At 45.2% G+C, this 21,026-nt stretch overlaps 1 protein-coding gene across 50 annotated transcripts in view; it reads right to left on the bottom strand.

Annotated features, from left to right (window-relative positions):
* LOC118373490 (arf-GAP with Rho-GAP domain, ANK repeat and PH domain-containing protein 3) overlaps positions 1-21,026 on the bottom strand; it is a 69,998-nt gene that overhangs the window by 23,718 nt on the left and 25,254 nt on the right. For all 50 annotated transcript variants that reach the window (XM_052487427.1, XM_052487424.1, XM_052487425.1 and 47 more), the window contains exons 6-13: positions 20,778-21,014; positions 14,677-14,746; positions 14,437-14,557; positions 10,806-11,097; positions 10,212-10,411; positions 8,485-8,570; positions 7,997-8,185; positions 1,177-1,327 (exon numbers count right to left, since the gene is read on the bottom strand). In XM_052487427.1, the coding sequence (XP_052343387.1) occupies positions 1,177-1,327; positions 7,997-8,185; positions 8,485-8,570; positions 10,212-10,411; positions 10,806-11,097; positions 14,437-14,557; positions 14,677-14,746; positions 20,778-21,014 (1,346 nt within the window). The remainder of the gene's footprint in view (positions 1-1,176; positions 1,328-7,996; positions 8,186-8,484; positions 8,571-10,211; positions 10,412-10,805; positions 11,098-14,436; positions 14,558-14,676; positions 14,747-20,777; positions 21,015-21,026) is intronic.

Here is a 21,026-nt window from a genome sequence, read left to right as displayed (position 1 = left end):
ACAGAGATATCTAGTTGTGCTGTTTCAACAGAGATACTGTTTCAACAGAGATATCTAGTTGTGCTGTTTCAACAGAGATATCTAGTTGTGCTGTTTCAACAGAGATATCTAGTTGTGCTGTTTCAACAGAGATATCTAGTTGTGCTGTTTCAACAGAGATACTGTTTCAACAGAGATATCTAATTGTGCTGTTTCAACAGAGATATCTAGTTGTGCTGTTTCAACAGAGATATCTAGTTGTGCTGTTTCAACAGAGATACTGTTTCAACAGAGATATCTAGTTGTGCTGTTTCAACAGAGATATCTAGTTGTGCTGTTTCAACAGAGATATCTAGTTGTGCTGTTTCAACAGAGATATCTAGTTGTGCTGTTTCAACAGAGATATCTAGTTGTGCTGTTTCAACAGAGATACTGTTTCAACAGAGATATCTAGTTGTGCTGTTTCAACAGAGATATCTAGTTGTGCTGTTTCAACAGAGATATCTAGTTGTGCTGTTTCAACAGAGATATCTAGTTGTGCTGTTTCAACAGAGATATCTAGTCGTGCTGTTTCAACAGAGATACTGTTTCAACAGAGATAGTGTTTCAACAGAGATATCTAGTTGTGCTGTTTCAACAGAAATACTGTTTCAGAGATATCTAGTTGTGCTGTTTCAACAGAGATACTGTTTCAACAGAGATAGCTAGGTGTGCTGTTTCAACAGAGATACTGTTTCAACAGAGATAGCTAGTTGTGCTGTTTCAACAGAGATACTGTTTCAACAGAGATAGCTAGGTGTGCTGTTTCAACAGAGATACTGTTTCAACAGAGATATCAAGGTGTGCTGTTTCAACAGAGATATCTAGTTGTGCTGTTTCAACAGAGATACTGTTTCAACAGAGATAGCTAGGTGTGCTGTTTCAACAGAGATACTGTTTCAACAGAGATATCTAGTTGTGCTGTTTCAACAGAGATATTTTACTCCTACAACACTAGAGGTCAACATGCAGAGGAAGACCAAACTGTTTAATCACAAAAGCTCTGGGTTCTCTATCAAACCATGAACCATGCTGTAATGACTTGAAAGCTTTTTCCAGAGAGCTGCTGAGCACACTACATTATACTGCACGGTCGCAAAATAGTAACATAATGCACAAAAAGTCCAGCAGGCAAATAAATCCTGTCCCCGGTCTTACCTGAGGTGCCTTGCGGGAGGGAGTATTCCTGAGACAGATGCTTGTCAGATCCATTAGAGGCAGCGAGGCGGGCTCGGACCGCCTCTGCCTCGGTGAAGATCTGTGTGACCGTCTTCAGCAGGTTCTGCTCGGTCACAGCAGTACACAGAACCTGCAGGGTAGAGAGAGAGAGAGAGGAGAGAAGAGACAGAGAGGGAAGCATTAGAGGACATATTAGGGTGACGCAACACACACACACAGACGTACCACTAAAAGTATCCACAGCCACAGGGAGAGGGACATTCAGCCTATATTCCAAGAAGTCCCCTCTCCATTCAACTGGCTCCCTTTCATCTACTCTCTCTAATTGTTTTAGTTTCAAAGCACATTCCATGTCATTGTTGTTGGGATAAATGTCTGGCTGCATGCCAGCTACAGGCAGCTATAGCCGTAACTTGAACCCTAGTATAGCTTACAGGTACTAAAACTACCACCAATAGCATCTAGTCTAAAATGTGTACCCTTACAGAAAAACATGTGAAATTCATGTGTTTTTTCCCGTAAGGGCAGCCAGCTGTGTGTTTTTACTGAGACAGAGCAGACAGCTGTGTGTTTTTACTGAGACAGAGCAGACAGCTGTGTGTTTATACTGAGACAGAGCAGCCAGCTGTGTGTTTTTACTGAGACAGAGCAGACAGCTGTGTGTTTATACTGAGACAGAGCAGACAGCTGTGTGTTTTACTGAGACAGAGCAGACAGCTGTGTGTTTTTACTGAGACAGAGCAGACAGCTGTGTGTTTTTACTGAGACTGAGCAGACAGCTGTGTGTTTATACTGAGACAGAGCAGACAGCTGTGTGTTTATACTGAGACAGAGCAGACAGCTGTGTGTTTATACTGAGACAGAGCAGACAGCTGTGTGTTTTTACTGAGACAGAGCAGACAGCTGTGTGTTTATACTGAGACAGAGCAGACAGCTGTGTGTTTATACTGAGACAGAGCAGCCAGCTGTGTGTTTTTACTGAGACAGAGCAGACAGCTGTGTGTTTTTACTGAGACTGAGCAGCCAGATGTGTGTTTTTACTGAGACAGAGCAGACAGCTGTGTGTTTATACTGAGAGACAGAGCAGACAGCTGTGTGTTTATACTGAGACAGAGCAGACAGCCCTGTATTTATACTGAGAGACAGAGCAGACAGCCGTGTGTTTATACTAAGAGACAGAGCAGACAGCCCTGTATTTATACTGAGAGACAGAGCAGACAGCCCTGTGTTTATACTGAGACAGAGCAGACAGCCCTGTGTTTATACTAAGAGACAGAGCAGACAGCCCTGTGTTTATACTAAGAGACAGAGCAGACAGCCCTGTGTTTATACTAAGAGAACGGGCAGACAGCCCTGTGTTTATACTGAGAGACAGAGCAGACAGCCCTGTGTTTATACTGAGACAGAGCATTCAGCCGTGTGTTTATACTGAGAGACAGAGCAGACAGCCCTGTGTTTATACTGAGAGACAGAGCAGACAGCCCCGTGTTTATACTAAGAGACAGAGCAGACAGCCCTGTGTTTATACTGAGAGACAGAGCAGCCAGCCAGACGTGTTTATACTGAGACAGAGCAGACAGCCCTGTGTTTATACTGAGAGACAGAGCAGACAGCCCTGTGTTTATACTGAGAGACAGAGCAGCCAGCCAGCTGTGTTTATACTGAGACAGAGCAGACAGCCCTGTGTTTATACTGAGAGACAGAGCAGACAGCCCTGTGTTTATACTGAGAGACAGAGCAGACAGCCCTGTGCTTATACTGAGACAGAGCAGACAGCCATGTGTTTATACTGAGAGACAGAGCAGACAGCCCTGTGTTTATACTGAGACAGAGCAGCCAGCCATGTGTTTATACTGAGAGACAGAGCAGACAGCCCTGTGTTTATACTAAGAGACAGAGCAGCCAGCCATGTGTTTATACTGAGACAGAGCAGCCAGCCATGTGTTTATACTGAGAGACAGAGCAGCCAGCCATGTGTTTATACTGAGACAGAGCAGACAGCCATGTGTTTATACTGAGACAGAGCAGCCAGCCATGTGTTTATACTGAGACAGAGCAGCCAGCCCTGTGTTTATACTGAGACAGAGCAGACAGCCCTGTGTTTATACTGAGACAGAGCAGCCAGCCCTGTGTTTATACTGAGACAGAGCAGCCAGCCATGTGTTTATACTGAGACAGAGCAGCCAGCCATGTGTTTATACTGAGACAGAGCAGCCAGCCATGTGTTTTTACTGAGAGACAGAGCAGCCAGCCATGTGTTTATACTGAGACAGAGCAGCCAGCCATGTGTTTATACTGAGACAGAGCAGCCAGCCATGTGTTTATACTGAGACAGAGCAGACAGCCATGTGTTTTTACTGAGAGACAGAGCAGCCAGCCATGTGTTTATACTGAGACAGAGCAGACAGCCATGTGTTTATACTGAGAGACAGAGCAGCCAGCCGTGTGTTTATACTGAGAGACAGAGCAGACAGCCGTGTGTTTATACTGAGAGACAGAGCAGACAGCCGTGTGTTTATACTGAGAGACAGAGCAGACAGCCGTGTGTTTATACTGAGACAGAGCAGACAGCCGTGTGTTTATACTGAGAGACAGAGCAGCCAGCCCTGTGTTTATACTGAGAGACAGAGCAGCCAGCCCTGTGTTTATACTGAGAGACAGAGCAGCCAGCCATGTGTTTATACTGAGACAGAGCAGCCAGCCCTGTGTTTATACTGAGACAGAGCAGACAGCCATGTGTTTATACTGAGACAGAGCAGCCAGCCCTGTGTTTATACTGAGAGACAGAGCAGACAGCCCTGTGTTTATACTGAGAGACAGAGCAGACAGCCCTGTGTTTATACTGAGAGACAGAGCAGACAGCCCTGTGTTTATACTGAGAGACAGAGCAGACAGCCCTGTGTTTATACTGAGAGACAGAGCAGACAGCCCTGTGTTTATACTAAGAGACAGAGCAGCCAGCCATGTGTTTATACTGAGAGACAGAGCAGACAGCCCTGTGTTTATACTGAGAGACAGAGCAGACAGCCCTGTGTTTATACTGAGAGACAGAGCAGACAGCCCTGTGTTTATACTGAGAGACAGAGCAGCCAGCCAGACATGTGTTTATACTGAGACAGAGCAGCCAGCCGTGTGTTTATACTGAGACAGAGCAGACAGCACTGTGTTTATACTGAGAGACAGAGCAGACAGCCCTGTGTTTATACTGAGACAGAGCAGACAGCCATGTGTTTATACTGAGAGACAGAGCAGACAGCCCTGTGTTTATACTGAGACAGAGCAGCCAGCCATGTGTTTATACTGAGAGACAGAGCAGACAGCCCTGTGTTTATACTAAGAGACAGAGCAGCCAGCCATGTGTTTATACTGAGACAGAGCAGACAGCCATGTGTTTATACTGAGAGACAGAGCAGCCAGCCATGTGTTTATACTGAGACAGAGCAGACAGCCATGTGTTTATACTGAGACAGAGCAGACAGCCATGTGTTTATACTGAGACAGAGCAGCCAGCCCTGTGTTTATACTGAGACAGAGCAGCCAGCCCTGTGTTTATACTGAGACAGAGCAGACAGCCATGTGTTTTTACTGAGAGACAGAGCAGCCAGCCATGTGTTTATACTGAGACAGAGCAGCCAGCCATGTGTTTATACTGAGACAGAGCAGCCAGCCATGTGTTTATACTGAGACAGAGCAGACAGCCATGTGTTTTACTGAGAGACAGAGCAGCCAGCCATGTGTTTATACTGAGACAGAGCAGCCAGCCATGTGTTTATACTGAGACAGAGCAGCCAGCCATGTGTTTATACTGAGACAGAGCAGACAGCCATGTGTTTTTACTGAGAGACAGAGCAGCCAGCCATGTGTTTATACTGAGACAGAGCAGACAGCCATGTGTTTATACTGAGAGACAGAGCAGCCAGCCGTGTGTTTATACTGAGAGACAGAGCAGACAGCCGTGTGTTTATACTGAGAGACAGAGCAGACAGCCGTGTGTTTATACTGAGACAGAGCAGACAGCCGTGTGTTTATACTGAGAGACAGAGCAGCCAGCCCTGTGTTTATACTGAGAGACAGAGCAGCCAGCCCTGTGTTTATACTGAGAGACAGAGCAGCCAGCCATGTGTTTATACTGAGACAGAGCAGCCAGCCCTGTGTTTATACTGAGACAGAGCAGACAGCCATGTGTTTATACTGAGACAGAGCAGCCAGCCCTGTGTTTATACTGAGAGACAGAGCAGACAGCCCTGTGTTTATACTGAGAGACAGAGCAGACAGCCCTGTGTTTATACTGAGAGACAGAGCAGACAGCCCTGTGTTTATACTGAGAGACAGAGCAGACAGCCCTGTGTTTATACTGAGAGACAGAGCAGACAGCCCTGTGTTTATACTGAGAGACAGAGCAGACAGCCCTGTGTTTATACTGAGAGACAGAGCAGACAGCCCTGTGTTTATACTAAGAGACAGAGCAGCCAGCCATGTGTTTATACTGAGAGACAGAGCAGACAGCCCTGTGTTTATACTGAGAGACAGAGCAGACAGCCCTGTGTTTATACTGAGAGACAGAGCAGACAGCCCTGTGTTTATACTGAGAGACAGAGCAGACAGCCCTGTGTTTATACTGAGAGACAGAGCAGCCAGCCCTGTGTTTATACTGAGAGACAGAGCAGCCAGCCATGTGTTTATACTGAGAGACAGAGCAGACAGCCCTGTGTTTATACTGAGAGACAGAGCAGACAGCCCTGTGTTTATACTGAGAGACAGAGCAGACAGCCCTGTGTTTATACTGAGAGACAGAGCAGACAGCCCTGTGTTTATACTGAGAGACAGAGCAGACAGCCCTGTGTTTATACTGAGAGACAGAGCAGACAGCCCTGTGTTTATACTGAGAGACAGAGCAGACAGCCCTGTGTTTATACTGAGACAGAGCAGCCAGCCATGTGTTTATACTGAGACAGAGCAGCCAGCCCTGTGTTTATACTGAGACAGAGCAGCCAGCCCTGTGTTTATACTGAGACAGAGCAGACAGCCATGTGTTTATACTGAGAGACAGAGCAGCCAGCCCTGTGTTTATACTGAGACAGAGCAGCCAGCCATGTGTTTATACTGAGACAGAGCAGCCAGCCATGTGTTTATACTGAGACAGAGCAGCCAGCCCTGTGTTTATACTGAGACAGAGCAGCCAGCCCTGTGTTTATACTGAGACAGAGCAGCCAGCCCTGTGTTTATACTGAGACAGAGCAGCCAGCCCTGTGTTTATACTGAGACAGAGCAGACAGCCCTGTGTTTATACTGAGACAGAGCAGCCAGCCCTGTGTTTATACTGAGACAGAGCAGACAGCCCTGTGTTTATACTGAGACAGAGCAGCCAGCCCTGTGTTTATACTGAGACAGAGCAGACAGCCCTGTGTTTATACTGAGACAGAGCAGACAGCCCTGTGTTTATACTGAGAGACAGAGCAGACAGCCCTGTGTTTATACTGAGAGACAGAGCAGACAGCCATGTGTTTTTACTGAGAGACAGAGCAGACAGCCATGTGTTTATACTGAGACAGAGCAGCCAGCCATGTGTTTTTACTGAGAGACAGAGCAGACAGCCCTGTGTTTATACTGAGACAGAGCAGACAGCCATGTGTTTATACTGAGACAGAGCAGCCAGCCATGTGTTTTTACTGAGAGACAGAGCAGACAGCCCTGTGTTTATACTGAGACAGAGCAGACAGCCATGTGTTTATACTGAGACAGAGCAGCCAGCCCTGTGTTGGCGGCTGAGAGACAGAGCAGACCAGCCAGTGTTTAGCCTGAGACAGAGCAGACAGCCATGTGTTTATACTGAGACAGGCAGCCAGCCGTTGGGCCAGTAACCAGCATGTGTTTATACTGAGAGACAGAGCAGACAGCCATGTGTTTATACTGAGACAGAGCAGCCAGCCATGTGTTTTTACTGAGAGACAGAGCAGCCAGCCCTGTGTTTTTACTGAGAGACAGAGCAGACAGCCGAGACAGATAGTAATTGAATTATTATTTCATAACAAACTAGAAAGGTTCTCCATTCGTACACCTTGTAGACAAATAATAAGGGTTTATGATAAGAATATAGCCTATACAACACACCACATAGGGGTGGCAGGTAGCCTGGCGGCTAGGAGCGTTGGGCTAGTAACCAGCAGGTAGCCTGGCGGCTAGGAGCGTTGGGCCAGTAACCAGCAGGTAGCCTGGCGGCTAGGAGCGTTGGGCCAGTAACCAGCAGGTAGCCTGGCGGCTAGGAGCGTTGGGCTAGTAACCAGCAGGTAGCCTGGCGGCTAGGAGCGTTGGGCTAGTAACCAGCAGGTAGCCTGGCGGCTAGGAGCGTTGGGCCAGTAACCAGCAGGTAGCCTGGCGGCTAGGAGCGTTGGGCCAGTAACCAAATGGTTGCTGGATCAAATCCCTGAGCTGACAAGGTAAAAATCTGTCGTTCTGCCCCTGAGCAAGACAGTTAACCCACTGTTCCTAGACCAGTTAACCCACTGTTCCTAGACCAGTTAACCCACTGTTCCTAGACCAGTTAACCCACTGTTCCTAGACCAGTTAACCCACTGTTCCTAGACCAGTTAACCCACTGTTCCTAGACCAGTTAACCCACTGTTCCTCGGGCGCTGTGGATGTCGATTAAGGCAGCCCCCCCTCTCTGATTCAGAGGGGCTGGATTACATGCAGGAAGACACATTTCAGTTGTACATACAACTGACTAGGTATCCCCCTTTCCCCTCGATCCTCTTATAGCAGCGGAACATTTGAAAGCTAAACAATGGTGTTCCTGTACCTTGAGCAGCTCCTCCTGTGTGTTGAAGTTGGGGTGGGGGTGGGGGTGTCGGTAGCGCCCCTCACTGTACTTATGGATGATAAACTCTCTCCGCTGGTCCGGTGTGGCGTCACGGTGTAACCCGTCGGCTGGAGATAACCTGGCCGCCCAGAACTCATTGGCTCGGTCGTTCCCCAACATTATGAAGAGCTGACGAACACACAAAACGCATGACAGTTTCCGCAACAACAAAAAACACAGAATAATCAGAATTCATGAGGTCCTGACTATATTCACAGTCTATCATCGGACTTTCAACTTAAAAATGTCCAAAACATATTTCAACTCTGTTCCAATATAATGGATTTGTTGGAGGTGAAAATGGTGAGAAGTCCTTGATACACAACAAAACAAACTGATTTTCAGTCTCCCGGAAAATATATTGAGCATTTCCCCTGACTTTCTCCCTTTGCTTCTCCCTGAAGAAGTTCCTCTCTCGTTCCTCTCACCTGGACGATCTCGTTGCTCCACACGCTGGTGTCCAGTTTCAGGCTCTGTACTTTAGACACCATAGTCCCCAGACCTCTGTGTTGACCTGCAGGGGAAAGGGGACAAAAGACCTCCATAAATCACTCTCCTGGTACGAGACAGTGTTGGTACTGGTACGAGACAGTGTTGGTACTGGTACGAGACAGTGTTGGTACTGGTACGAGTCAGTCTGGTACGAGACAGTGTTGGTACTGGTACTGGTACAAGACGGTCTGGTACGAGACAGTGTTGGTACTGGTACGAGATAGTCTGGTACGAGACGGTCTACGAGACAGTCTGGTACGAGACAGTGTTGTACTGGTACGAGACAGTCTGGTACGAGACAGTGTTGGTACTGGTACGAGACAGTGTTGGTACTGGTACGAGACAGTGTTGGGTCTGGTACGAGACAGTGTAGGGTCTGGTACGAGACAGTGTTGGTACTGGTACGAGACAGTCTGGTACGAGACAGTGTTGGTACTGGTACGAGACAGTGTTGATACTGGTACGAGACAGTGTTGATACTGGTACGAGACAGTGTTGATACTGGTACGAGACAGTGTTGATACTGGTACAAGACAGTGTTGGTACTGGTACAAGACAGTGTTGGTACTGGTACAAGACAGTGTTGGTACTGGTACAAGACAGTCTGGTACGAGACAGTGTTGGTACTGGTACGAGACAGTCTGGTACGAGACAGTGTTGGTACTGGTACGAGACAGTGTTGGTACTGGTACGAGACATTGTTGGGTCTGGTACGAGACAGTGTTGGGTCTGGTACGAGACAGTGTTGGTACTGGTACGAGACAGTGTTGGTACTGGTACGAGACAGTCTGGTACGAGACAGTGTTGGTACTGGTACGAGACATTGGTACTGGTACGAGACAGTGTTGGTACTGGTACGAGACAGTCTGGTACTGGTACGAGACAGTGTTGGTACTGGTACGAGACAGTGTTGGTACTGGTACGAGACAGTCTGGTACGAGACAGTGTTGGTACTGGTACGAGACAGTCTGGTACGAGACAGTGTTGGTACTGGTACGAGACAGTGTTGGTACTGGTACGAGACAGTCTGGTACGAGACAGTGTTGGTACTGGTACGAGACAGTCTGGTACGAGACAGTGTTGGTACTGGTACGAGACGGTCTGGTACGAGACAGTGTTGGTACTGGTACGAGACGGTCTGGTACGAGACAGTGTTGGTACTGGTACGAGACAGTGTGGTACGAGACAGTGTGGTACGAGACAGTGTTGGTACTGGTACGAGACGGTCTGGTACGAGACAGTGTTGCTACTGGTACGAGACAGTGTTGGTACTGGTACGAGACAGTGTTGGTACTGGTACGAGACAGTGTTGGTACTGGTACGAGACAGTGTTGGTAACAGGACACTCAGGCGCTGCCTCGCTAGAGAGAACCACGACACAGTGAAATTATGTGTGCATTTGAAAAACATTTCCAGAGCAACATTTCACTTCACCTGGCACAGGTGGGCTTAAACAACACAGGTGAGAATGAAACTGTTGTGGCTCATGACAATGGGCTGATAGACACCTGGCCAATAGCTGCCAATGCTAAGTTATCTCATCAGTCACACTCACCAGATGGGACCCAAATGCAGCTTGGCCCTCTGGCATCAAATTGAAACCCACCCCACCTATACTGAAGCCCGCCCCACCTATACAATAGTAGGGGAAACGCTGTCTCACCTGCACAGTTCTTACAGATGACAACACAGAGGTTAATGGAGGCCCAGTCAGGGTTGACTGCTTGGCAGTCAGCACAGAGCTTATTGAACCTGTTGGACCAGATCTTCTCAGCCACCTCGTAGTCAGACAGGGTCTCTGCTATGGACTCCTGTACAGCCTCCATCCAGTCCCTCTTATCCCGCTCAGACTCGGCTGTGAAACTACAGGGACAATCAAAAACTCTTCTGGCTCAATCAATCAAACACAATTGTCTCTGTTGTCAGGGATTCAAAAAAGCAACAGTGTAGGAAGTTTATTTAACCAGGCAAGTCAGTTAAGAACAAATTATTATTTTCAATGACGGCCTCGGAACAGTGGGTTTAACTGCCTGTTCAGGGGCAGAACGACAGATTTGTACCTTGTCAGCTCGGGGGTTTGAACTCGCAACCTTCCGGTTACTAGTCCAACGCTCTAACCACTAGGCTACGCTGCCGCCCTATGGGACTCACGGGTGGAAGTCCGGGAGCCCCGAGTGATGATGAACAGAATGTATTTGTTGACAAAACTAGAGAAAAAAGGTATACAAGTGTTATTCCCATGTCAGTAAATACGAACCTGAATGTTTTGTAAGGTGTGATGAGGTCAAAGCTCTTTCCTTTGCCGTCTCTGATCGTAGCTCCTCTGGCCTCGATCAGCGTGATTCCAATCCCATTCCTAAAACACTGCTCAGTCTTGTACAGCCAGACCTGCTCTGTGTTGATGGCCACGTAGACTTTTGACTTGGTACCTTTGAGCTCCAGAGGACCGCTCCTCTGACAGTGGCTGCCAGGACCGAAGCGAGGGCGCCCGAACACAAGCTGTTCCTTCACCCTCCCCTGTAGGGTACTGCACCACTGATGTCTTTGCACTGAGAGGGGACAGGTAGAAAGATAATGGTTGGTTTTACAATTTGTATTATTTAAAATTTAATTTAAAAAATGGTACAGAAAATAGCAGGTATTTACTATGAAATTATGTGGTAAAATGGTAATTACACAAGAATAATATGTGATATAATTGTTTGTGTCGTTTGGATTCAAAACCAAGCATCCTTTTGTATCAGTCAGTTGTACCAGAAAACTATCTTTCGATACCAAATCATTTCCCAATAGATAAATACCAGAGGAATCAGTAGCCTAAAATAAAGTCATAAACAATATGCTTTTACTATGAGATTGTGACAGTAACTGATACCATGTTGTCGCTCAGAGACTATTTTTCTCATTTGGGTCATTGGAGTCTCCAGAGAGAAAACAGGGTTATTGGGTCCAACCTTTGTCCAACAGAGGTTATGACATAGGTTGTTTTCTGCTTCTATAGCTGCATCCTCAATCCTTCACACTTCTTCTAAAGTACACACTAGGCCACTTCTTCTATAGCTGCATCCCCAATCCTTCACACTTCTTCTAAAGTACACACTAGGCCACTTCTTCTATAGCTGCATCCCCAATCCTTCACACTTCTTCTAAAGTACGCACTAGGACACTTCTTCTATAGCTGCATCCCCAATCCTTCACACTTCTTCTAAAGTACACACTAGGCCACTTCTTCTATAGCTGCATCCCCAATCCTTCACACTTCTTCTAAAGTACGCACTAGGACACTTCTTCTATAGCTGCATCCCCAATCCTTCAATCCTTCACACTTCTTCTAAAGTACACACTAGGACACTTCTTCTATAGCTGCATCCCCAATCCTTCACACTTCTTCTAAAGTACACACTAGGACACTTCTTCTATAGCTGCATCCCCAATCCTTCACACTTCTTCTAAAGTACACACTAGGACACTTCTTCTATAGCTGCATCCCCAATCCTTCACACTTCTTCTAAAGTACACACTAGGACACTTCTTCTATAGCTGCATCCCCAATCCTTCACACTTCTTCTAAAGTACACACTAGGACACTTCTTCTAGAGCTGCATCCCCAATCCTTCACACTTCTTCTAAAGTACACACTAGGACACTTCTTCTATAGCTGCATCCCCAATCCTTCACACTTCTTCTAAAGTACACACTAGGACACTTCTTCTATAGCTGCATCCCCAATCCTTCACACTTCTTCTAAAGCTGCATCCCCAATCCTTCACACTTCTTCTAAAGTACACACTATGACACTTCTATAGCTGCATCCCCAATCCTTCACACTTCTTCTAAAGTACACACTAGGACACTTCTATAGCTGCATCCCCAATCCTTCACACTTCTTCTAAAGTACGCACTAGGACACTTCTTCTATAGCTGCATCCCCAATCCTTCACACTTCTTCTAAAGTACGCACTAGGACACTTCTTCTATAGCTGCATCCCCAATCCTTCACACTTCTTCTAAAGTACGCACTAGGACACTTCTTCTATAGCTGCATCCCCAATCCTTCACACTTCTTCTAAAGTACACATTAGGACACTTCTTCTATAGCTGCATCCCCAATCCTTCACACTTCTTCTAAAGTACACACTAGGACACTTCTTCTATATCTGCATCCCCAATCCTTCACACTTCTTCTAAAGTACACACTAGGACACTTCTTCTATAGCTGCATCCCCAATCCTTCACACTTCTTCTAAAGTACGCACTAGGACACTTCTTCTATAGCTGCATCCCCAATCCTTCACACTTCTTCTAAAGTACACACTAGGACACTTCTTCTATAGCTGCATCCCCAATCCTTCACACTTCTTCTAAAGTACACACTAGGACACTTCTTCTATAGCTGCATCCCCAATCCTTCACACTTCTTCTAAAGTACGCACTAGGACACTTCTTCTATAGCTGCATCCCCAATCCTTCACACTTCTTCTAAAGTACGCACTAGGACACTTCTATAGCTGCATCCCCAATCCTTCACACTTCTTCTAAAGTACGCACTAGGACACTTCTATAGCTGCATCCCCAATCCTTCACACTTCTTCTAAAGTACGCACTAGGGCACTTCTTCTAAAGTACGCACTAGGACACTTCTTCTAAAGTACGCACTAGGACACTTCTTCTAAAGTACGCACTAGGACACTTCTTCTAAAGTACGCACTAGGACACTTCTTCTAAAGTACGCACTAGGACACTTCTTCTAAAGTACGCACTAGGACACTTCTTCTAAAGTACGCACTAGGACACTTCTTCTAAAGTACGCACTAGGACACTTCTTCTAAAGTACGCACTAGGACACTTCTTCTAAAGTACGCACTAGGGCACTTCTTCTAAAGTACGCACTAGGGCACTTCTTCTAAAGTACGCACTAGGACACTTCTTCTAAAGTACGCACTAGGACACTTCTTCTAAAGTACGCACTAGGACACTTCTTCTAAAGTACGCACTAGGACACTTCTTCTAAAGTACGCACTAGGACACTTCTTCTAAAGTACGCACTAGGACACTTCTTCTAAAGTACGCACGCACTAGGACACTTCTTCTAAAGTACGCACTAGGGCACTTCTTCTAAAGTACGCACTAGGGCACTTCTTCTAAAGTACGCACTAGGACACTTCTAAAGTACGCACTAGGGCACTTCTTCTAAAGTACGCACTAGGGCACTTCTTCTAAAGTACGCACTAGGGCACTTCTTCTAAAGTACGCACTAGGACACTTCTTCTAAAGTACGCACTAGGACACTTCTTCTAAAGTACGCACTAGGGCACTTCTTCTAAAGTACGCACTAGGACACTTCTTCTAAAGTACGCACTAGGACACTTCTTCTAAAGTACGCACTAGGACACTTCTTCTAAAGTACGCACTAGGACACTTCTTCTAAAGTACGCACTTCTTCTAGGACACTTCTTCTAAAGTACGCACTAGGACACTTCTTCTAAAGTACGCACTAGGACACTTCTTCTAAAGTACGCACTAGGACACTTCTTCTAAAGTACGCACTAGGACACTTCTTCTAAAGTACGCACTAGGACACTTCTTCTAAAGTACGCACTAGGACACTTCTTCTAAAGTACGCACTAGGACACTTCTTCTAAAGTACGCACTAGGACACTTCTTCTAAAGTACGCACTAGGACACTTCTTCTAAAGTACGCACTAGGACACTTCTTCTAAAGTACGCACTAGGACACTTCTTCTAAAGTACGCACTAGGACACTTGGATGTAATAACACCTATCCAATACTTTAAAATCCACGATGGGAAATTGGGACAACTAATGTCTGTAGTTGTTTGAGTGTGAGATTTTAATTGCTTGTTGTTGTTGTTAAGTGCTTTGTTTACCTTCGTTATCAGCCCGGAAGACAAACGTCCTGTGACTTGTCACTATCTCAAACTTATTGTCTTTGGCCATGCGGGCCATCTGTATGGCAGCCAGAGGAATCACTCCTTTGGGGTACGGGTCCTTGGAGACAATAGTAAAGGAGGAGAAATACTACTAAAGAAACAAATATTGTAATGAACAACGCTGATCATCTCAATCTAAATGTGATACAGTCCATCATTCAGGAGAAAAAGGCCTACCTTTTCACTGCCGAAGTACAGCAGATTTTTGCCATCAAACTTCACGTAGCGTTTCTGGAATACATAGTTCCTAGAATGCCAAATACAAAAATGATCAGACTGTCATACCACTGCTGTAAAAATTTTTAAAAAAAAATAACATATACGAGTTGAAGTCGGAAGTTTACATACACCTTAGCCAAATACCTTTAAATTCAGTTTTTCATTCCTCACATTTAATCCCAGTAAACATTTCCTGTTTTATATGTCAGTTAGGATCAACACTTTATTTTAAGAATGTGAAATGTCAGAATAATAGTAGAGATAATGATTTATTTCAGCTTTTGTTTTGTTCATAACATTCCCAGTGGAAGTTTACATTCACTCAATTAGTATTTGGTAGCATTGCCTATAAATTGTTTAACTTGGGTCAAACATTTTGGGTAGCCTTCCTCAAGCTTCCCACAATAAGTTGGGTGAATTTTGGCCCATTCCTCCTGACAGAGCTGGTGTAACTGAGTCCGGTTTGTAGGCCTCCTTGCTCACACACTCTTTTTCAGTTCTGCCCACACATTTTCTATAGGATTGAGGTCAGGGCTTTGTGATGGCCACTCCAATACCTTGACTTTGTTGTCCTAAAGCCATTTTGCCACAAATTTGGAAGTATGCTTGGGGTCATTGTCCATTTGGAAGACCCATTTGCGACCAAGCTTTAACTTCCTGACTGATGCCTTGAGATGTTGCTTCAATATATCCTGCCTCATGATGCCATCTATTTTGTGAAGTGCACCAGTCCCTCCTGCAGCAAAGCACCCCTACAACTTGATGCTGCCACCCCCATGCTTCACGGTTGGGATGGTGATCTTCGGCTTGCAAGCCTCCCCCTTTTTCTCCAAACATAACGACAGTCATTATGGCCAAACAGTTCTATTGTTGTTTCATCAGACCAGAGGACATTTCTCCAAAAAGTACGATCTTTGTCCCCATGTGCAGTTGCAAATTAGAGCAGTGGCTTCTCCTTGCTGAGCGGCCTTTCAGGTTATGTCGATATAGGACTCGTTTTACTGTGCATATAGATACTTTTGTGCACCTTCCTTCCAGCATCTTCACAAGGTCCTTTACTGTTGCTCTGGGATTGATTTGCTCTTTTCGCCCCAAAGTACATTCATTTCTAGGAGACAGAATGCGTCTCCTTCCAGAGAGGTATGACGGCTGCGTGGTCCCATGGTGTTTATACTTGCGTACAATTGTTTGTACAGATGAACATGGTACCTTCAGGCGTTTGGAAATTACTGAACCAGACTTGTGGAGGTCTACAATTTGGTCTTGGCTGATTTATTTTGAATTTTCCCATGATGTCAAGCAAAGAGGCACTGAGTTTGAAGGTAGGCCTTGAAATAAATCCACAGGTACACCTCCAATTGACTCAAATGATGTCAATGAGCCTATCAGAAGCTTCTAAAGCCATGACATAATTTTCTGAAATTTTACAAGCTGTTTAAAGGCACAGTCAACTTAGTGTATGTAAACTCCTGACCCACTGGAATTGTGATTCAGTTAATTAGAAGTGAAATAAACTGTCTGTAAACAACTGTTGGAAAAATTACTTTATGTCATGCACAAAGGAGATGTCCTAACTGACATGCCAAAACTACAGTTTAACGAGTGGTTGACAAACGAGTTTTAATGACTCCAACCTAAGTGTATGTAAACTTCTGACTTCAACTGTATATATAAAATAATAAGCAGAGCTCAGTTGAGATATTAACTGTTTATAATTTAACAAGAAACACAAAAACAGAGAAGCACAGTGGGAAAAGGGGGAAAAAGACACGAAGCAGATGCTTTCAGAAAGTAGTCACACCCCTGAGGCTATACTTTGTGGAAGCACCGTTGCCAGAGATTACAGCTGTGAGTCTTTCTGGGTAACATGCTGACCACATCGGGCATGCGTGCATGTTGATTCTGTCCGCCCACATACGATCAGGACATACATGTTGATTCTGTCCGCCCACGCGCGATCAGGACACGCATGTTGATTCTGTCCAACCCACACACGATCAGGACATACATGTTGATTCTGTCCAACCCACACACGATCAGGACATACATGTTGATTCTGTCCGCCCACACGCGATCAGGACACGCATGTTGATTCTGTCCGCCCACACACGATCAGGACACGCATGTTGATTCTGTCCGCCCACACGCGATCAGGACACGCATGTTGATTCTGTCCAACCCACACACGATCAGGACACGCATGTTGATTCTGTCCAGCCCACACACGATCAGGACACGCATGTTGATTCTGTCCAACCCACACACGATCAGGACACGCATGTTGATTCTGTCCAACCCACACGCGATCAGGACACGCATGTTGATTCTGTCCAACCCACACACGATCAGGACATACATGTTGATTCTGTCCGCCCACGCGCGATCAGGACACGCATGTTGATTCTGTCCGCCCACACGCGATCAGGACACGCATGTTGATTCTGTCCAACCCACACACGATCAGGACATACATGTTGATTCTGTCCGCCCACACACGATCAGGACACGCATGTTGATTCTGTCCAACCCACACACGATCAGGACACGCATGTTGATTCTGTCCAACCCACACACGATCAGGACACGCATGTTGATTCTGTCCAACCCACACACGATCAGGACACGCATGTTGATTCTGTCCGCCCACACGCGATCAGGACACGCATGTTGATTCTGTCCAACCCACACACGATCAGGACATACATGTTGATTCTGTCCAACCCACACACGATCAGGACATACATGTTGATTCTGTCCAACCCACACACGATCAGGACACGCATGTTGATTCTGTCCAACCCACATACGATCAGGACATACATGTTGATTCTGTCCAACCCACATACGATCAGGACATACATGTTGATTCTGTCCAACCCACATACGATCAGGACACGCATGTTGATTCTGTCCAACCCACATACGATCAGGACATACATGTTGATTCTGTCCAACCCACATACGATCAGGACATACATGTTGATTCTGTCCGCCCACACACGATCAGGACACGCATGTTGATTCTGTCCAACCCACACACGATCAGGACACGCATGTTGATTCTGTCCAACCCACACACGATCAGGACACGCATGTTGATTCTGTCCGCCCACACGCGATCAGGACACGCATGTTGATTCTGTCCGCCCACACGCGATCAGGACACGCATGTTGATTCTGTCCACCCACACACGATCAGGACACGCATGTTGATTCTGTCCAACCCACACACGATCAGGACATACATGTTGATTCTGTCCGCCCACACGCGATCAGGACACGCATGTTGATTCTGTCCAACCCACACACGATCAGGACACGCAAGTTGAAATATCAAAACAAACTCTGAACCAACTATATTAATTTGGGGACAGGACTAAAAGCATTAAACATTCATGCCAATTTAGCTAGCTAGCTCGCTTGCTGTTGATAGCTAATTTGTCCTGGGATATAAACATTGGGTTGTTATTTCACCTGAAATGCACAAGTTCCTCTACTAATGAATTCACAGATAAAAAGGTCAACCTTGTTTGTTTTGTCATCTCTCCTCCTTCATGATTCTTCTTGTTCAGCCTTTATATGTCGGTTGGCAACCAACATTAAAAGGTGCTTTACCACCACCAACTGGAATGGAGTGTTTACACCTCAGTTCACCTTTCAAATCACCCACATGGGTATATGCTCCTAAAAACCAATGAGGAGGTTGGAGAAATATGGTACTTGCAGTGCGTCAAGCATCGCTAATAGAACCAAGTCCTATTTTTTAGCACCTGGTTACGCAGACGCTCGTTGCCGTGGGTGAGCAGTGTGGATGATTTAATGACATGTATAGTGTGCAGCGCTCGCACACTTAACGTGAGCTGTGTGGTCGGCACGTAAGATCTTTGCACACCTGGATTGTACAATATTTGCACACTATTCTTTTTTTAAATTTTTATTCTTCAATCTCTGTCAAGCTGGTTGTTGATCATTGCCAGACAGACATTTTCAAGTCTTGCCATAGATTTTCCAAGACGATTTAAGTCATAACTGTAACTAGGCCTCTCAGGAACACGCAATGTTGCCTTGGTAAACAACTCCAGTGTATATTTGGCCTTGTGTTTTAGGTTATTGTCCTGCTGAAAGGTGAATTTGTCTCCCAGTGTCAGAAAGTTAGAAAGCAAACAACCAGGTTTGGCTCTGGGATTTTGCTTAGCTCTATACTGTTTCTTTATTCATCCTGAAAAACTCCCTGGTCCTTGCCGATGCAAGCATATCCACAACGTAATGCAGCCACCACTAAACGTGAAAATATGAAGATTGGTACTCAGTGATGTGTTGTTGGTGTAGGATTTGCCCCAAACATAACACTTTGTATTCAGGACATAAGTAAAAATGTGTAATTAAAAAAAAACTTTAAGTGCCTTATTGCAAACAGGATACTTATTTAGGAATATTTGTTATTCTTTAAAAGATTCCTTCTTTTCACTCTGTCATTTAGGTTAGTAATTGTGGAGTGACTACAATGTTGTTGATCCATACTCAGTTTTCTCCTATCACAGCCATTAAACTCTGTAAATGTCACCATTGGCCTCATGGTGAAATCCCTTGAGCAGTTTCCTTCCTCTCCGACAACTGAGTTAGGAAGGACGCCTGTATCTTTGTAGTGACTGGGTGTATTGATACACCATCCAAAGTGCAATTAATAACTTCACCATGCTCAAAAGGGATATATTTTTTATTTTGAGCCATCTTCCAATAGGTGCCCTTCTTAGCGAGGCATGGAAAACCTCCCTGGTCTTTTTGGTTGAATTTGTGTTTGAAATTCATCGCTCAACTGAGGGACCTTACAGATAATTGTATGTGGTGTAAAGCGATGAGGTAGTCATTCAAATCATGGTAAACACTATTATTGCACACAGAGTGAGTCCATGCAACTTATCATGTGACTTGTTAAGCACATTTTTACTCCTGAACTGATTTAGGCTTGTCATAACAAAGGGGTTGAATACTTATTGACTCAAGACATTTCAGCTTCTCGTTTTTAAGTAAAAAAGTAAACATTTCTAAAAACATAATTCCACTTTGACACGATGAGGTATTGTCTGTAGGCCAGTGACACAAAATCTACATTTAAATACATTTTAAATTCAGTCTGTAACACAACAAAATGTAAAGGCATGTGAGCAACTTTCTCTCTAAACTGGGACTGCCGCACAGAAGAAATATCAGCCTTGCAGAGAGAAACACCAGATTAAACTTCCTTCAACTTTCTATCCCCATTAGTTAAGACTATACATGTTCAGTCACCTCCTTGTCTGAAGGACAAGTGGATAAACAGGTTAATGTCAAGCCCTGCATGTTGATTTCTAAAGTCTGATGGAATGTAGACCTACATTGAACACCACACATTGCTGCTCCTGTAGTCTGGATGGTAGAACAGCTAATTCCATGTTAACATGTTAAGTCTGATGGAATGTAGACCTACATTGAACACCACACATTGCTGCTCCTGTAGTCTGAATGGTAGAACAGCTAATTCCATGTTTAACATGTTATGGGATGCATTTTCTCCATTGTTTTTGATGGTAGGTCACTCTGATAGGCCAACATTATAATCAAATAGCCACAGTGACCACCTGACCACTGTTAACACTAACTTAAAGTGGGTACAGCCTCAAGTGTTCACAGTAAACGGGCGCAGGAAGTTGCACAGAATTGTCATTAACATTCAAGTTTGTGCTCAGCAGACCAGAAATCTGCTCAGCGATGATTTTAGTTTTTTGAGAATCAGTTGAGAATACTTTCTGAAGGTAGGTATATATATATATATATGTATTATATGCATATGAACTTTTTAGCATTTATCATGGGTATATATATATATTTTCATTATATATATATTCATTATATACATATGAACTTTTTAGCATTTAGCAAGAAACACAAGAAGACTGGAGAAACACAGGAAGAAGAAGTGAGAGACACACCGGTTTGAGAAGACAGGCACGAGGCAGAGACAGTTCCTCAGAAGGGAGGAGAAGACGGAGGAAGGCAAGGAGGACCAGGACCAGGCATACCCTTGTGGTGATAGCTTATCCAGCCAGCCACAGATGATGGGTTCAGTCTGCTCAGAGAGAGAGGTGTAGCTGGCGTATGGGGATATCGTCTGGTCCTCATCCGGCTCCGAGGGGTACAGGTTGGGGGGTAAGGAGAGGCAGAGAGGCGGTGGTGCCGCCTCTCCTACTGTGCTGTAGCCCTGGGACTCACTGTGGAGGGCGTGGGACAGACGTTTGGCCCAGGAGAGTTTGGGTGTCCTGCATTGTAAA

This window comes from Oncorhynchus keta, chromosome 30 (assembly GCF_023373465.1).
Source record: "Oncorhynchus keta strain PuntledgeMale-10-30-2019 chromosome 30, Oket_V2, whole genome shotgun sequence".
Taxonomy (NCBI): domain Eukaryota; kingdom Metazoa; phylum Chordata; class Actinopteri; order Salmoniformes; family Salmonidae; genus Oncorhynchus; species Oncorhynchus keta.
Note: the sequence above shows the minus strand (reverse complement) of the source record. Positions and strands in the feature narration are given on the sequence as shown.